Source organism: Aythya marila (genome assembly GCF_965140915.1).
Source record: "Aythya marila genome assembly, chromosome: 3".
Taxonomy (NCBI): Eukaryota; Metazoa; Chordata; class Aves; order Anseriformes; family Anatidae; genus Aythya; species Aythya marila.
In genome coordinates, this window is record NC_139044.1 from 3,401,832 (window position 1) to 3,421,145 (window position 19,314).

At 36.8% G+C, this 19,314-nt stretch overlaps 1 protein-coding gene across 4 annotated transcripts in view; it reads right to left on the reverse strand.

The window, feature by feature from the left end:
- Positions 1-820: 820 nt before the first annotated feature.
- The window catches only part of PLCB4 (phospholipase C beta 4), a 204,901-nt gene continuing 186,407 nt past the window's right edge, over positions 821-19,314 (reverse strand). For all 4 annotated transcript variants that reach the window (XM_082757588.1, XM_082757585.1, XM_082757586.1 and 1 more), the window contains 6 exons: positions 14,150-14,325; positions 9,713-9,814; positions 8,040-8,097; positions 7,554-7,640; positions 5,429-5,465; positions 821-2,654 (listed from right to left, as the gene is read on the reverse strand). In XM_082757588.1, the coding sequence (XP_082613714.1) occupies positions 2,566-2,654; positions 5,429-5,465; positions 7,554-7,640; positions 8,040-8,097; positions 9,713-9,814; positions 14,150-14,325 (549 nt within the window). In that variant the 3' untranslated portion in view covers positions 821-2,565. The remainder of the gene's footprint in view (positions 2,655-5,428; positions 5,466-7,553; positions 7,641-8,039; positions 8,098-9,712; positions 9,815-14,149; positions 14,326-19,314) is intronic.

Here is a 19,314-nt window from a genome sequence, read left to right on the forward strand (position 1 = left end):
GGAGATTTGATTTTCCTCAGAGAGGGAAGTGAACTGAACCCAGGTCCTCCATTTGCAGTTAGTTCTTTAACAGCTAGAACAGTGATTTTCAGCTAGGCTGTAACTGAGCCTTAGAAGACTAGTAACGTTCAGGCTAGTAATGTTCAGTTGTTCACCATCCACTTCCCTCCATACCCGGTCTGTCATTTTCTTCTCACTGTCTAGAAACCACAGTAGTAGGCATCAGTATTAAATTCCAGCTCAACAGCACTGTCTCCAGTAGGTGTATTTTAGAAGATACTTTTATTATGAAAATAAAATAAAATTCACCACCTTTTTCAAGCTGCCAGATCCTTTCCAGCATGCTCTAAAAACGCTGCTGCTCGCAGCTCCCTCCAGCACTTGGGAAGAGGACCAGCCAAGCTCAGAGAGCAGGGACAGCTGCTCCCAGTGCCTGTGCACACAACCTGTCTTTAAAATATTACAGAGCATAAGGAGCTGGAGGTGCCTCCACAGGTTAAGTGCATCAGAATGGGAATTCTGAATTGGCATCACAAGTTTGTTTAAATCCTGCCTTAAACACCTAACTACTTCACTGACCTCTGTCTCAGCTGTGTTCTCTGCTATACTGTACTCGGGTTCTTGGATTCTCAACGTAGTGCTGCTACACTGTACTCAGGCTGTTCTGTAGTACTGCAAAGACCAACGCTGCACAGTTCTTCAACCACTTGAAAGAAATAAGACTCATTTGAATAAATAAGCTATGATATAAATATATTTACACTATACACATTCTTACAGGAAATACATCTTATTAAAAAATCATAGGCAATAACAACACCACCCTACAATCCACTATGGTCACTACACGTTTTGAATTTTAAGTTTTTTATTAGAGAAGTTGAAAGTTTCATCTCAGGACCAACAATAACATAATTATCTCTTTTCATTTATTTTGTTTATAGGAATATGTAGAAGTCATTTGTACAGGCATATACAACAAAGTAATCGGTGCTTAGTACATTGAAATCAGGAATCTGATTTGTTCTAAACTACCATTTTTCCATGCAGTCATCTTTGAATTGGCAGCATGGACAAATTCCAAGCGGAATGCTTACATGCATTGTTTTGCAATATAACTACAGCAAGCTTTGGAAACATGCAAATTAACACATTAGCAAATTGTTTTTGTATCTAATGGACATAAAAAGGTTATTCCTGATATGAAATTCTGAAAATCTGCATAAATACTTTTGTGTAAAATTAAATTAGTTATGTACTTTTCTTTTACTTGAAGTATCAAGAATGCCCACGTAATTAATATACACACATATATAGAGAGACCTTGTTATGCTAAAAGTCTGTAATTAATCAAACAATATTCTGTGCCATACATTTATTCAGTATTTACTGGCTAAAAGAATGACTGTGGTCATATAGTAGGCATTACAGTCTTATTAGCATTTGTATCACATGCAAACATACTCTTAGCATTTCTGTTTACTAGTTTTATCATGTGGCAACATCTATGTGAATTTTTCTACAATGTTGTGATTCTGAAGTGTATAAATACTTTTTACATTTTCACAGTTACAAACTTTTTGCCAAAAGCCATTTAAACAATCTTTAAGTTACAATGAACTGTAATATCCGGGATCTGCAGCGACAGGATCAAAATGCAGTTTCTGTACAAGCAACATATGATGTAAACTTTTCTTAAAGTGCCTAATACAAAATCCCTTAGAGCACTGAGCAAGTTTGGCACAAATACACTGTATTTCCCTCATGCTAACCATTGCAGTAACTTTCACAGGATATCGGCTTTTTTTCAGACATGATGGAGTTGATATGGCACTTGTGAATTACATCATTGGACTGCAGAAACATCCTGTGAAGTTACTGTTACAGTTGATGAATTTGACGGATGACTTTGTACCTATTGTACTTTCAACCGTATACAATGTTCAGCTGTTTACTGTCTGCTGCCTGAAAAATATTTTGAAATATAAATTAAAAATTGCCCCAACTCTACTCCTTACTAACTTGATTGGGATTATTTTTACAGTGACCTAGCTAAAAATCCAGTTCAGTGGGCTCAATGACAGCAGGTGCTGAGCAGCTGACATGTTACTTGTTGTGGTTTGTCAGCATGAGCTTTCTACACAATACATCACACATGAGAACACAAATAGTAGGTAACATGACTTGACTATGGATTTGTTGCCATTTGAGATAATGTTAAAAATATCTGTTGTATTTCAAGGCTCTGATTGTGTAATTGATACAGGCAGTCTGCCTGTGGAGATACAGAAAGGAATTACGGACTGGATTTAGAAACTGTCTTCATCTTCTGATTAGTGTTTTCCTGAACCAAGGAAATTCTTATTATGGAAACCCAACAAAGGAAATTCAGTGCTCAGTGTTAAAAAGAAACAATGCAAACCTTAAGACTTGGTGGTCCATAGCTACATTTTCTATATATCAAAAAAAAGGTGGTGGGGGAGACTAGGAAAAAGCCCACTTTTCAACCTCAGCAATAGTATTTTGAATTTTGCTCTCATTTTAAGGATGCTGTGTTCTCCAACTTCAATTTACATGTTGAGGCTTTAGACCACTGTTGCTGGCCTGCGATCCATCTCTGCTTCCAGCTTCACCATCTGCTGCATCTCCTTTGCCTGCAATCCAAAATAACCACATGAAGCACTGCATCAGACCTTGTGTTCAGAATGATGCACATTTTATATGATAGCATCTGGCTAAAATACAGGCAAAACACACTGAAGATACATGTAATAACATTATGTCTCTCCCCCCTCCCACCATGTCATTATGTTTTCAAAATCAGCTGTAATTCTCATGTCTACAAATTCTAGGAAAATATTTTTGATTTTATTCCAAGATTCATTGGTTGAATTTCTGAAGAAACACACAGTAAAATGCAAAAGCACCAATTTTAGGGAAGAAAACTATTCAGATGCTGATTCTACTGTTTCTCCTGATAAGAAATGTCTTTGGGAATGTATGGTCAATCACTGCTGTGAGAGTACTGCAATATACTTTTTAGTTCCTGAAATGTTCAGAGTTAGTTTATGATCTGGACCGATTTCTTTCCGTAAAGACAATGATGAAAATCTGTAACATCTTTCTCACTGTATGTTATATAGTTTGTCTTTTTTTGTTGTTGTTAAATAATCTTTATCTGGCCTTGAGATCTTTCTTGTCTTTTATTATTACAGATGTGAACTATTTCACCTCAAGATTAGACTACTGCTACATGTCCTCCATAGGATTACACACATTGAATCCACCTGAAACTGCATCCAATTGCATTGTGCAGAATACAGCACCGAATTTATGCCAGATCTTGCAATATATCTCTGTATGCCTCAGGCTTTGTAAGAAGGGTTAAAGCACTGTATAAAAATGTTATCTGGCCTGGGAATCCTCTGCTTAGAGGGAGCTTTTAAAATTCTCTTTCTCTCCATCACACATACATACTTGTACATGCTTACTTCTCCTGTGGCTCAGCCACAGATTATAAATTGCACTTTGGTTGAAACTCTGTGGCTTGAAAGAACTGGGAGTCACCATCTCTTCATTTTCTGTGACGACTCTCAATCTGTGAACTTATTTCAATCCATAGCCCAAAGGACTCTGAATAACTTGACCCAGAGGGCAAGCTATCTTTACAACCAAACCTCTGAGGATTAGGACAAGTTTAGGAAGAGGAAAACCAAGCTAATCCTTTCTTCAGTGTACCTCCTTTGTATCTTCTAGGCAGGGAAGAATGGCTACTGAACTTGATTTATGCGAACTCTTCCTCAGAAAGTTGTAAATGTTGCTTTGACAGGGAAATTTGATATACAAACTCCTGCTTAAGTAGTCACCTATTCTGGACATACAAAGACATATATGTGAACATGGGCAGATGTAGATCTAAAGTAATGAGATGCACAGCTATCCATTTTGCAAGGTAAATGTGGGTTTGTACAGATGTGATATACATGCCTTCTTGAAAAACCTAGCCCTGTACTTTCACAATCATCATCATCATCATCATCTTGGGGAAAAAAAGTAATTATGATAATAGCAAAGAAACTGTCATAAATATGATTAAAAATTAATCAATGCTCTTCATTTAAATGAGTTAAAAGCTTGAAAGTAATGAAGAAATAATTTTAACATGGAAATGTGAAAACATAATAAATAAATAAATATGTACAACCTCTTCTGAAATGTTGGCTGGATTTTGCCTGTGTGTGAAGTGCAATTCCAGCTAAAACTCTGTTTGTTTTTTAGTGACTCATCCATTTTATGTTTTAGACTTGTGACTTAACTACTGGCATATAGTGTCCTATAAATATTCTGCGTGCCAGTGTATAGCGTACAGAATTATTTTAGAGATAACCTGGTTTCAAAGAACACATTAGCATAGGATCACGATGCCCATTTTTGCTACTCCGAGGCCAGTACAGACAGTGCATTCTGACATGCACACACAGACACAATGTGACGAGCTTTCTGGAAGGCAGTGCTAAAGCTACAGTGAATCTGTGAAGTTAGTGGCAGTTAATGGACCCTGCTTGCAAGATGCTTGCTCTCTAGTGAAATCTGAGGCAGGCTAAGAACCATATACATAAAATGAAGAATCTTTTTTTTTTTTTTTTCCCTCCCCTAGCCTAATGATGAATGTTTCTTCCTCATTAGATGTCTGTAAATACATGTTGCAAAAGTGTGGTGCAATATGTGAGTATGTTATCAATTCAAGAAAATAATTCAGGTCAGGCAATACTGTAAAACTGAATGTTCAAGACTACAACTATTTCCCTTGGAAAGACAAGGGTTAATAGAGATTTCTTGTGAGTAATGATTATTTAGGAAGCTACAGCAGCACAGCCACACAGTATAATTACCATACTTTGTAATGCGCTGGATTTTAAAGTGAATTTTGAAGTGCTGGAAGCCTCTTCTTCAAACACTAAAAAGCTATTTCTAGCAATCTATTTTATACTTTGCTATTTTTAGTGTGGAACTTCTTATTTTATTACCTTACTAATATATGTGAATATTCTTTGTCTGTCTATCAGCATTACCAGTTAAGCATATGTATGTTAACACTAAAATAGTTTTCTTCAAGCAATAGACACTTTTTGCAGACAGTTTAGAACTCTGAACGTATCTTTCAGTAACAACAGGTAACGTACAATACAAGTTAATCTCTAAATATTTCCTATTTACATCGTTGTTTATATGCATCTGAATTGGAGATGCTAAAGCACAAAGTACTGTTAGGCTCAAATACTTGTGTGCAAAAAAGATTAACATTGTGTTCACTATGTCAATGGTACTTCCCAATGGTTGCATTTACAAGGAAGGCTCCAATGATAATGATAAATTTAGAAGGAAAGCACACTGAAATAAGAGTTTGCTTATTATACGTCCATCCTACCTTGTGTTTGAGACACTGCATGACAGGATTTCAAAAGCTGTTTGTACAAAAATAATAATGTCAAAATTGAGTAATACAAGGAGAAACAAATTAAATGAATGAAAACTGAAGTGAGACTAAAAAATTAATGCAAGGAAAACATACATAAAACAAAAATTTAAATTATAACAGTTTGTATTGAAGGCTGTTTCCACCCATATTTCTACTTTTTACATTCTATATTTGTATGAAAAGTTTCTTCACCCATTTGATCAGAAAAAAAAAAAAATTGAAATGTGCATTAAACAAATACCACCTTTATTTTGATCCAATTAGCTTTCACACATCAATGCATATAGCAATGAAACCAGACCTTGGGTATGCATTAGTGCACTTTAGGGACTGAAAGGAAGTGGTCAGGACAGCACGTGTGGAAGTATATTTTCTGATGATTAAATCAAGTGGGTTAAAAAGCTGTTAAGGACTGCCTGTGGTAGACGCCTTCACATGCCCCCACAAAGTGATAACCTGACAAAACCTGGATGATTTTCCTCCATTTCATCACTGATGATGTGGGCTGACCTGCACTGAGATGGCATATGAGCAAGCTCATGTAGGCTGTTATTGCCTCTGAGCAGTGGAGGCTGTAACCCCAGCCAGGTGAGGGAAGAATCTAATTGCTGAAAGAGGTGACTCCTTTAATGACCCACAATTATTTCCCAGCAGCCTATCGCCCTTATACAAGATGTGTTTGCCACATTGTGGTTGAAAGTACAACTGTAATCATTTCCTCTTGTCCTTATGTGTTTAAACACTGGATCTAAGGCCCTCTGAAGCCACCAGCAGAAAGACATCACTGAAACACCTGTCTTTGGATCAAGCCCACTATTTTTTGTCAATTAGCTCAGTTTACAGAGTTCTCTGTGTTGCTCTCTAAAGTTAATGCTGCAGGTCCACTGTACCCCAATTGCCTCCCCTAGGTGTCCCCCAACCTCCACCTTTTGATTGTATGCAGCTATTGCTCAGGAGCAGAATGACCAATATTCATTCATATTGCATGTCAGAGATGGCATCTACAGAAACCCTGGCAGGGGACAGACTGGAAATCTTGTTTGTTATCCAGAAGGAAGGCGGAGCAATCAGAAGGCAGAGCCACAGTGTCCAGGGCTCAGTAGTAGCAGCTGCCCGTGACCCTACTTGCTGTCATCACCCCAGAAGTTAACCCAGTCACACGCAGCTTTTGGGACTCCTGTGATACTGGAAACACTTGATTTGGACATACTTTTCCCTCCCCCTCTGCAAGATTACTTTAATTCATAATACAGTGTCTGCCAGAGAGTTTAAGTTCAGAAAATTTAATTCAAAAGAATTAAGTGCATAACCCTTGAAAGCAATGGGTATTAAACACATCCTTTCTCTCTCATCTTACTGAACTGCTGGGTATATTCCCCTTGCAGTTTACACTTGTGTAAGTGCGTTACTGCAAGTTCATGTATATTACAGCTCTGCTGGCTCAACCTTTCAGCAAGGGAACTGCTCAGAACAGTACTGCTTCTACCAGAATTAAGATTAGAATTTTCCTTGCCTTGCCAAGTAGCTTTTTCAAATTAAAAAATAAATAAATAAAATAAAAATAAAAGGTATTTTAATTAGGAAAGAGTGTATTAGCACAGATAAAACTTCCCATGCTACTATACTCTATTGTTCAGTCCAAACTAAAGTGGCTCTTGGAGTTCAGAGATGCTCTGTGCACATGCTTTACCTCTATTTCCCAGTCAGCACTAGAAATCTAAGTTCAAAAGAAACAGATTTTCTTGAGGTAGTTTTGTGGAGTAATTAAAATTTGTATTCTGGGCTTTTTATTACCTTTTTTATTACTAGCTAATTAGTACCAAAGTGGCTGAGCTGCTAAAAGGACAGACTGACTAAACAGTTAAGCTTTCACATCTGAAACAAACCGAGTTCTATATCGTTATTTAACTCACTTTGCCTCTTCATTTTAACTCCCCCAAGTAGTTGAGTGACCATGAACAAGGTCATTTTCCCCAGTTTGGTAATGATTTATATTTAGAAGCATCCTGTTCAGCCTGATTCTGGTTACCATTCTTACTAGTCTGCTGTTATTTTAAGCATTTTAAAAAAATACCTGCTCATTCTGCTTCTCTAAGACTTCTAAATGCTCAAGTTGAACTTTTTTCAACTGGTCCATTTCCTTTGACTGCTTCATTGCAAGCTGTAAGCAAGAGAAAATATTGGGAGAGAAATATAATGCATTATTAACACACTCAACAAAAACTTATTTGAAATATACACAAATATACACTGTGTTGCCTCCTTTGGATAGTACTAAACTTCACAGGGGGCCCTTGTATCACAGAGTCTTAAGAAGAGCTATTAATATAACAGCAAAAGTTTAACAGAGACAGATCAACCTTAACTTTGTTGTTTTAAAGTTTGCTCTTATATAGATGTTAGATCTTTATACTACAAGCATGTGGAACAAAGCAAGGACAAACATTCATTTTTTGTTTTTAATATATTTAATTTTTTTACTAGAGCTGTATTCTCAACACAGAAATGAAAATGAATAACCAGAAATAGTGCCCAGTAACTTTGTCAAAGTTATAGTTACCCTTTTTCTCTCTTCGAGGAACTTCTTTGTGTTGCTGCTGTTCAGTTCTCTGACTCGTCTAAAAAAATACAGACATTGTCCATGAAGACTTATTAGGAAAAAAAAGAAAAGAAACTCAAAGGTACCAGCAGAGAGAACCACAAACTTGTAAATTTTATTTTAATTTTTGATTATCCGTCATATATGGCACTAATGGCAAGCTGAACAGTCTTCTAGTTATTACACTATTGTTTCCAATGAAGTTTTGACTTTTTCCCTTACTCAGGAGTGGTGAACAGAACTTAAACTGTTTAATTCATCCGTGTATTCTTCATTTCACTCTCCATTTATCAAAATAAATTGATTACAGAGTGCTACGTCTCTAGCAGTGACAATGGAAAAAACATCTGATCATCATATGTAAAGTTATGGTTTACCGATGCTTTAAGGTTCTTAAAGATAATATTTATACAAAGATAAATATACAATACTAACATAAGAGACATAATCATAAGCCTCTCTTCTTAGGATTCATGTCATGAAATATACCAGAAGTAGTTCAAAGAACTGAATCAGACTAACTTCAAAGCCTGAAAAGTGGAACTGCATTCAGACTGCATTCAAATATTGGAAGAGATTTATTTTCGAGATGTTACTGGAGGTCTTATATAAACTAAGCATGCAGTTACAAACACCTCTGACAACTCATCTTTCTGATGAGCTAGGAATTTGTAACACTTAAGAGGCTTAATTCAGTAGGATCAGGTTCAAGCCTTTTGGCCAACACCGCCCAGTATCAAGTGAAAAAAGTAGAGGAAAAAATGAGCCAGAAGGCAAGCCCAAAGTGAAGGGGAAACCTTGAAGGCTTATGAGACATCATCATGTACATTCTGCTTCTATCTACTTATTTGGAAATGTAAAGAAGAAATTTAAAATAGATATAATGCAAATCAATCTTCAAAAAAAGTCTTGGTAGCTGGTACTGGCAAGTCTCTCAAGTCAATGGCGGCTGTCTTCCCCAAACATGCTGTGTTAGAAGCCCTTGGTTTGCTGAGCTGAGATGCTGGCCAGGTTCCTAATATCAGCACATAATAAGGGAGAGAGCTGTGGTTCTGTTCAGGACCAGAGGCAATACATGTGCTGTTCAGCAGTACACCTCCAGCTTCTTTGCTCTTATCTTTCATCACCCTCTCCATTTATTACCATTGCTTGTAGCACTCCTGTCTTCTGTTCCATCTCTCTTCTGTGTTATTAGTAGAAGATGGAGAAAAGCATTCACTGGCACCACCTCCTGTGTTTTTAGTGATGCTGCCTCTTAAGTTATTCCAAGTCCACCTAGACAAACCTCAGACTCCTTTTTCAGAACAACCCTACTGTCATTAAAAAAAAAAAAAGTATACTGCACTCCTAAGTACAGTCATTACAACTCTTAGACCTACACCAGTCACTCACAGATAGTAAGTATAAAGTTCAGGACATTTTTGTTTCTCTGAGAAGGGCATCACATTTATTAAAAGACTAAACAAGTGAAAAGCAATACCGTTCTTAAAACGGTCATTTAAAAGTATTCAGCACCATCATTAGACATTGTTTTCCCACATAAAAGCATGGTTTTAACAGAATTAGTCTGAGAGTTCACTCGCCAGCTTTTGATAATGTTCTTCCTTTCTCAAAAAGGAACCTCTGGTACTTACCTCTCTCTTTCTGCTTTGTTTTTGATAGATTTGTCTTGGCTTATGGCTTTGCTGTTCTCCATAGATATTTTAGCCTGGTTGGCACGCATCTCCTTGCTTTCCCTAAGCAAAATCAAATAAAATCATGAATATACAAAATGCAATTGCTGATGAAGTTGGTTTCCTGGTATTACTCTGCATTGTGCCTTATTTTGTCCTTGAAGTATTAGGGAAGAGGAAAGACCAGACTATAACAAAATTGCCTTCCTTTAGGTAGACTTTATACAATTTGAGCAAGCATTCAGAAATCTTCATTTGTCCTAGGGAATATAATTGGAAAGAGAAGCTTTATGCATTTTACACTCTGAAAGTTTAAAGGGTGGAAAATAGTCTTTTCTCCCTATTATAAAGTTGTCTGAACATGAGCTACTGTCACCTATGTAGAAAATGCAACTTATCTATTACTCTGAATATGGCTGCAGTACGAATAATAGTTGTACTTCCTAGGGTGGTATGAGCTGACAGCTTTCCTTTTAAGCCTTCTACTTTGGGACTGCAAAAAGCCCTATGTTTTAGACCATGGCCAAACCTGTGCTTGTTTTCTCCTTCTGGCCCAGAGAACCCTTCAGTCTTTTCTGTGAAACTGTGTAGCTTTAACAGGAGTTATGATTCATTGTTGGGAGTAACAGCACAGATGCTGACTTTCAGAAACGACTTCTGAACTGTGAGTGAACAGAATTTGGCTCAATCTGGGTAAGCCAGCCAAGCTCCAGAAAGGCCTTCCCTGAAGGCTAGCTCTTGCTTTCTGCCTGCTTAGTATTCCAGCTCTGGCAGCTCCTGATCTTAAGTGCTTATTTAGACAGGAATTATATATGGAAATTAGATAGTGAATAACTGGCAATAGTAATTGTGAAATCCCCAGCAGTGCATAAGCAAGTAAAAGTTACCTGTTGCAAGCCAAGGCAGTGCCTCAGTCTCTTTTTCTGGACATATCTTAGAGTAGAAGACTGATTAATTATTGTACTTATTAACCCCAAATTTTAAGTATGCACAGGAGAAGAGTGGCACAGAACAGAGTGCTTAATTTAATGAAATGTTGACACTGATTTTTTGAGGCACTCTTCAATCTCTAGAAGACATTTATGATTTAGTAGCATGAGTAAACTTGTTCCATAACTTACACTTTTCATACATTAAAACTTTTTTTTAAAAAATGCAGCACTCTTTTTCCCCTAAGAATTCATAAGAAACATTTTCTGAATACAGACTTAGAAGCAGTAAAAATGAGACAGAACTCTAAAAAATGTTCTTTTGAGAGCACGTTTCATTCCAGTAGTCCCTTCTCCAAATAAAAGCTTTTATTTTCTATACTCAATTTAAAGTAATTTTCAAGAACACTACCTTAAGAGCAGTACTGAAATAATTTTCTTAAATTCCTGTGCACAGGGATATGAAAAATTTTCAGTGTGGGTGTTCATACTGACTTAATCTATTTGCATCAGATACAATTTCAGAGTGAAAGCAGTTAAGAGGATTAGAGGACTACTGTGCATCACTGATGACTTAAAATGAGGCTTTGGCCATGGATATGGCTAGAAGAGCCAACACCTATCCATGCACAACTGTTTCTCTGTCCTGGCAGCTATCATTTAGCTCTCAGTTGCACTGCTGATGGTCTTCCTGGGTGTTTTTGGTTTTCACCACTTGCAGGAAATAGAAGATATTTTTAATAGAAGACATGAAAAATTTCATCGTCCTTTTAAAATCACCGACAAGCACTTGTAGGGACCACTTCTGTTTCCAAAAAAGCATTTCCCAAAGACAGGGCCAAAGTTCTAGCATCAGTTCACTGCCTAACTGTCTGATGTGGGGCTTCACATGAAATCCCAAAGTTCAGCCCATATGCCATGATTAAAGAACTCCCTCCTGCTCAGAGGTGATGGGGACACCTATAGTAAAAGTTAACTGCAATAAGTAGATAAGCCAGGATGGCAAAGGAAAAAGGGATTCTGAAAAAACACCACATGCGACTACAAAATTTAACTGTTGGGTTCCTACTGTATTATACTGATTGTAACTCTGAAATTTGTACAAATGTCTTCTGAAAGGATACGTGAGTTTAAACACTTTAATCTATCCTGGGAATTTATACATATATTTAGATTACTTTAAAGTGCATTAATGTTATGTCACTGGTCTTGCTTGAGTATCTAGAAAACTCCTTTTGTATTACCAAAAAAAAAAAAAAAAGAAGAAGAAAGAAACAACTTTCCTTTCTCTCTCATGTTATTCAATTACAAAATGCTTGCAGATACGAGCTTCAAGTCCTCAATTTCTGAAATGCTGCAAGCTCACTGCATCCCAGTCAGTAAAGCTAACCCATTCATGGTAGGTAGGGGGGATGACATCCCTGGAGTTCAATAAGCTTCAGCTTTTTAGTAGTATTTGCTGTTTTATGCTTTGTTTTTAAATGAGCTCAAAGCATAAACTGTAATTGCTTTTCCCACTGCACATGAAGGGAAACAATCTTCCCTGCAGCAGATAACTATCATTTTAGATTACTGATCTTTTCTACCAGCTTTGTGTCCTGTGTTGTGATAGCTAACTCATTACTTCAGCTCACGGAGAAGGGAAGCAGCAAGAACAGCATGCTGAGAGTATGGTCCACCTCCCACACTGCTCTCAGATAGATCCCTCTTTTCCTATGGTTACCTGAGCTGTCTCTTGGTTCTTACATGCACCTATACATATAAATGTGTATCTGTTCCCACATACAATGCATTCTCTGAAATAGTTCACAAATGATTAGGTGTAAAATTTCTTTCGGGGCATTATTATTCACATTTTGAATTTCCCATTCCAAATTCTGAAATATTCATAGATGTAGACACACTCTTACATTTGTTTTAAACAGGGAAGTTCCCGGTCTGCACATTTGGGGATTACATACAAGCTCCTGAATAAGCAGAAACTAATTACAATGAATAAAGAAAAAAAAAAAAAAAAAAAAGATTCGAAGGTTGTTACTCCTGAGAAGAAAAAGTTCTTAGTATTTATCAGAATGTGGATTTTGAGGTCTGGTTCTTAGAAGCTCTAAAAATAGAACAATATGTAGACTTACACTTAAGTGATTTCTATTAAGAGAGAAAAATACATTAATGAGAACATATGAACCATTTACAATAAATTATACAGGGTCAACACAGAGATGAAGAAATTCTAAACCCAAGAGAGCACGTATGGAAAACTAACAAAAACTTAATTTCAAAAAGATGAGGACAAAAATATTCTGTTCCACAAGCAGGGTATACATCAGTAGAATATCTTCTAAGTGCTGGAGTGAATTTCAAACAGGACAGAAAGCAGGACTCTCAAAACCAAAGAGATACGATTTCTCTGGGCTGGATGATGCAGCCCAGTATGATTCAGAGACACAATACTAAGGACTGCACCTTCCTCTGGCTACTGTCTTTTGAACAAAGCATTTGTATTATAATTTAACAATTTTCTGACTTTAGTTTTGATGGGGTATGTATTGAACAACAGCTTGAATACATGGGTTAACACAGAGATTAACATAAAGATGAGCTCACTAAAAGCCTTTTGCTGGGACAATTCTCTGTTGGATGGAAAGCTTGCAGGTCCCAGCGTGTGTTCTCTGATGCAAAGATAAGCTGCTTTTTTCACTCAGATTTTTTTTTAAAAAATAATTTAAATTCTTTCATTAAAGGTGATTTATTTATTCATTTTTCCCTATGGTTTTGATGTGAAATATGCTGTAGACAATTACATATGAATATGTATATATGTGAACACACATATTGCATTCATGTGCTTTTAAGGCTGCTTCACATTATAGATCATAGCAGAGGAAAATGATTCCTCTCTTTACTTCCATTTTTAACAGTCTGGACACTATTTGTATTTAATTTCTTCAAATGTGCAGGACAGTTAATTATACAAGGAATGTGACAGTAGTGTCATGCAGTATCTTCTGTGTTCCCAGTGATTATGGCTGTATATTGTATGAAGATGTTAGTCTAACATAGCTTACCTCATTATCCATTCTTCTTATGATCTTACGTTTTGTGGATCTTTCTTACAATCAACAGTGTTATAAATACATGTACCCACAAGTGCTAGCAATTTAAAGAACATTTTCATACTTGATCTTTCTCAGTTTTTCTGGGTAAAGTCCAGACACATCCACAGCTGATGTGAACTACCACCACTTCATTGCATCTGCTACTTTTAATGAAGTTCCTGCAACCTAAACCTGCCAAGAAGCCCGTTCCTGCATCTCTCTATTCCTTGCCTGATAACTTAATTCACTTCTACCATGCATGCAGTCCAGGACCTTTGACAGCAGTACAGAAGCTATCAGCACAAGAAACTAAAGCATTCTACAAAACAGACACCAGCCAAGCCCTTTTCATCGAGTAGCACTGCGCTGCTCACCTGTCATGTGAAAATTTTAGCTGCTGGGTTTGTTGTTCATGAGCATTAATCAGCAGTTTCTTCAGTAGTTCACACTGTTGGTTCAAGTGTAAATCACGGATTTCTTGCTCTTCAGCACTGTGTGTATTGATCATCTCGGACCACTCTTTAGTGTGTTGTGCCACAATCTCTTTTACCTGTAGAGAAGGAACAGCAACTTTGCCAGTGGTTCTCAGGCTATAAGACCAACTATTACTGCTGCTGAAGATGATGTAGAGACAATCATAAAAAAAAAAGATTAGAAAGAATGCAGCTAAACTGTGCAAACGAAGTTACATAAGTGAAATTGCTTCAGAGTAATGAAGCCACTGAGGACACTACACGATGTTATAAAGACGAATATAAAGCCACCCCTAACACCTAAAGTGCCCTGAATGAACTGACTGCATTTATGCTTTTGACTGTACTAACATTATTTTAAAACCTTCTCTAACACCAAGTTCATTATAAAATGCTTCCATATTCTTGGTTGTAAGAAAAAAAAAAAAAGAAGAATATTGAAAGTAGCAATGGAAAAACCTAGTGAGCGGGACTTCTCTGAGGGCTTAAATACAGTCTTTGATTTTGTGAGACAGCTCTATAAACAGATAGTTTACAGAGACATCCTGTATTTAATACAACCCGAATCTTAGGATAGGTTACGTATCTTTGTTTTATATTCATTAAGGCAGCAGGGAATCTGACAAGCATTCTTCTTTTGCTTATCTCCCAATACTCATAAGAAAAAAAGAGATTAAAGTTTTGGAAAGTTCCCAAGACACAATTTGAAGAAGTCTAAATCACTAGAGTTGTTGTTATAATAGTATATTACACTCAATGATTTAGAAAAGAAGCTAATAGAAAGATATACTTTATTATCCTTTAATAATCAGCTTTAGGTATTTTGACAAGCTATCCCACTTTTCCATAAATGGTATACAAAATGTGCTTCACAAAAAATAAACCTATTTTCAGGTACTAATTTCAAGTGCTGCTATGGTAACTAATCACATTTGGGTCATCTTCTATGAAAGCTAAACATTACTCTTCGAATCAAAAATTGCCACCATCTTGCTCAAAAAGTGAGTGATTGATGCCAGCGTTTCAGGTGTGGGCCCACAGAAGCTCTGCATAATGCAGAGCTGACCTTCCTACACACACTGGTGATGGTGAAAGAAGAGGGGGCTTGAAAAGACCCAGTCCCCATTCTGCCCTGGAAAGGCCTCTCTGAAGGCCACCCTACAGAAAGGACACATGCAATAAAGCTGGATTCATAATAATAATAAAAAAAAAAAAGAGCAAGTAATTTTCTAGTAGACCTGTGTGACTACCACTACATGAAAAACAGACCTGCATTTAACTACAGTTAAATAGATGTTTCATATCAAAACAGATAAGATGTGAAGCAGAAGCAGCTGCAGGTGAGCTACCTGTAATTTTCTGCAGCTGTCATTAAAAAAAAAAAAAAAAAAAAGCACTTTGAGGGAGGACATTGGTAAGACCAATACAGGCTTAATTCAACAGGATATTTAAGTGTGAATGTTCCTCCAGAAAAAAGAGTCATACTTAATTTTGTGCATGTGGGTAAGCATACTACTAAAACAGAACCTGTGAAGCGATAGAAGCACTGAAGGATGTGGAGCTGTTAGTGGGAGTAACAGCTTTAATAAGAAGTTCCTAAGGCAGTACTGCCTTTGTAGCCAGAAAAACATAAAGATTTGGTTTTAAATTGGGTCAAAAGAAATGTTTGGAAGTTGTTAAGGAAAAAGCACTTATCTTTCAGGTGGAATTTCTGAAAGGTTAAGGGGCAGGCACTCCAACTCACCTCTAGCACTTATTATGGCACTTACGTTAGGACCAAGTTTAGTCTAAGCTCCCTGTAACAGTGATGAGGAAAATGGGAGAGATTCACAGCAGGATTCATCACACCTACAGATTAAACACTCTCTGGAGATGTCCCCCTAATATTTATAGGGCCTCATGCAACTAGACACTTCGGTTATGCATTTCCTCTCAATACTGATCATTTGGCTTACCCCCAGGGAGACTTGGAGTCCACTTCAGTGGAGCTAAAAGTTAGCCACTGATGAAGTTTTGGGGAACACCCATTCTTTTTTTATTTATTATTTACTTTCAGCACAGAGTATCCATATGGATTCAGCTTCATCCATGACTTGGAGAAAAATGATTCAGGTAGATCCAAAGTCCTTGGTAACTCAGTGTAATTGAGACCACAGCAGAAAATGGACCATGCACTCAGAAAACTTCTATTGTCACAATGTTAGAAAGTATTAATGTTTAGAAAATAATAATGTAATTATGAGACCCATGATGCAGGCAGAGCCAGCAGCAAATCACGTACCATATATCTTGGCACAGGAGCCAACACATGGTTTGCTACAAAGATTTGTGATTCAAATTACCTTCCTACAGAGGATACCCTGACTAGCCTCTGTCCCCTTTCAAAAGTCAATAAAACTGTAGCAGGCACTGCGAGAGAGCTGTCCGAGTAATCTCCTCCCTCACTTGCTGTTGTGCGACTCTTCCATACAGACAGTAGCTTGGGACTGGGTTTCAGACTACTTCAAATTCCCAGAAAGTGCAGGGAATATTAACATATGAGATCTGATTCCTAGTCACAGTAAGGCTGTTCTACATTGACCTAAAAGGACAGGCATGTTTGCTTTTATTTAGTGTCTTCACCTTGTACAGGTAAAGCAAACAAACTTCACATAAAAAAGAATTGTGACTCAATAAAACAGTGAAACAAATAAATGCATAAATAGCGGAAACCTTGGTGAAAGCAAATAGTCTGTGATTTCAGCACAAAGAGCTTCTACAAAGCCCAAATAAATACAGAGAAGGAAAGAATCAAGTGCCCATTACAAATGTTTAACGTGATCACAGTTTTAAAATGGTTGATATATACACTACAAGAACTTGAAGGCAGAAATCCTGCATCTCAGGTACACTGGTAGCAAAGAAGAAAACCCCAAGGAGACTTAGGCATGGCAGTACTCTTAAGTATTTAATTTGAAAATACAGGAAATAAGAATAGAAAATTGCTTGTGTTCGTGGACAGAAATGCTACTGATGTGCTACTAATTTCAAAATCAGCATGCAATCTAAGTGGCAGGTATGGCACCTTGTAAGATGAGTTTTTCTCTTGCAGTGGGAAAGAAAAGGAGGATTTCTTTTTTTTTTTTTTTTTTAAATATCCTGCAAGCTAGAAGTCTTATTTCAGTAAAGGCAAAATATAACTTGATGAGTAGGATACAAAGGATTTGCCAAACAATAGTTACAAGGTTTGAAATACTCAATTTGACTCAGATTCAGATGACCTTAGAACTCAAGACTATTAAATCATCTGAAATCAAATTTTGCCACAGATCTGTGATACAGTTCAAAGCTTAGATGTAATAAATTCAACATACATCCTTGCTTTCTTTCAATTTATTAACATTGCAGTTAAAATGACTGTTTCAATTGTGCTGCGTTCTTGTCCTACTTTCTGCTATTAAGGTAGTGTTGCTTACCAAAAAGATAAAAAATAAAATAAAAAATTAGCTAACTTCACTCTTCTCTGCTCTACAAACTGTGTTTGTAATCCTGTTCTTTCATCTGTTCCTACACTGTGCCTAAGAGACTAATTAATATGTTGATAAGGAACTTTCTTTTGCGCAGGATTTATGCAAGATGTTTGTTTAGTCACTAAGTTCAAGCAGGAATAATCTTTGAAGTAATCTTTCTTTTTCCTTCTTTTCATCCTCTGCCTGTGTGATGCTGGGACCTACTTTTCTAATGCAGAAGAGTAATTTGTGTCTGCTATGGTAACTGTGTGAAGAACACATTGGGACATTCAGATCTAATTTAAATATTTTATGCCAAATTGGGCTGGACGTTTCCTCATGAGAAGACGACTTTTGGAGATGAAAAGGCACTTTGGTGCTAAAAGTGTGCATGCACATTTTGACACAGAGCTACACTGAAGGACATGAGCTGTAATTAAAGCTGAATTATGGTACAACCCAATTTCATATTACTGGGCCAAATACTGAGAAATGCTGAACAACTGTTAATTAATCAAACTCCCAGTATATCAGTGTAATGCATTCAGCATCTGAGAATTTCATCTAATCATGCACCTACGTTCATCTATAACAAAAGATAATTTCCCTATGGTCTTGAGCACTGTTTTTTAACTTGTTGCTTGTAACGCTGTGAACAGTCTCTGGGAATAATTCAAGGGTCCACACATAGCAACTGAAACAAAAGAAATCTGTGAGAATACTAAAATTGGTACATAATGTGGAAAATTTTGATGGAACCACAGCAAGCAAAATATTGAAAATCACTGACCTAGAGCAAACTACAGAGGTAGATATCTTACAGAGGAATTCTTCAGAAATTTTCCAACATAGAGAGGCTTGGCATTTCAAAGGAGCTTAAATTTAACTCTCTTTGGAAAACGTCATCCTAAAACCTGACATGGGAGTGGAAAACACCAACCTTTTTTCCAGATACGGATTATAATTCAAACAAACTCTTTTGAAAGCAGGATTTTAAAAGGAACAGACCTCAGACATTGCATATATTTGTGGAAAGGGGAAACATGAGTCACATTTATCAGGTCTGGAAGATTAATGAACACTTGGATGGTCCTCGTGTACAAATCAGATATCTTAACTCCAGACTGCCAGTGATACAAGCTGAGATCACAGCAAAGAATTTTCTACACAATATAACTTAAAATGAGTTTTGGAGCTCACGTCTGGATGATGGAGACTTAGTGCTCCTCAGAGTTTTTTCACTAAGAAATAGATGAATTATCTTTTTAAAGTTGTCAACAAATCTGCTTTAATTAAGAAAACAATTCCGGGCTTTTCATAGCAGAAGGAGATAGGAAGATGAGAAAGACACACCAGGTTTTTTTTCCAGGTGGTCCTAAATCTTTGGCTGAAGAGGCAACAACAAGGAACAATCCTCATTTAGAAGACCAGGATCTTCTCCACATGAAATAATACCAAAGAATAAAATTAGGAGAAGAAAAGATGAAAATAACCTTAATTCTGTAGTTTCAAAGATGTGGCTGCTTTTGTTTGTATTTTCTATGCTCGTCTGATTCATTTCATGTGTTTCAGCTTTTA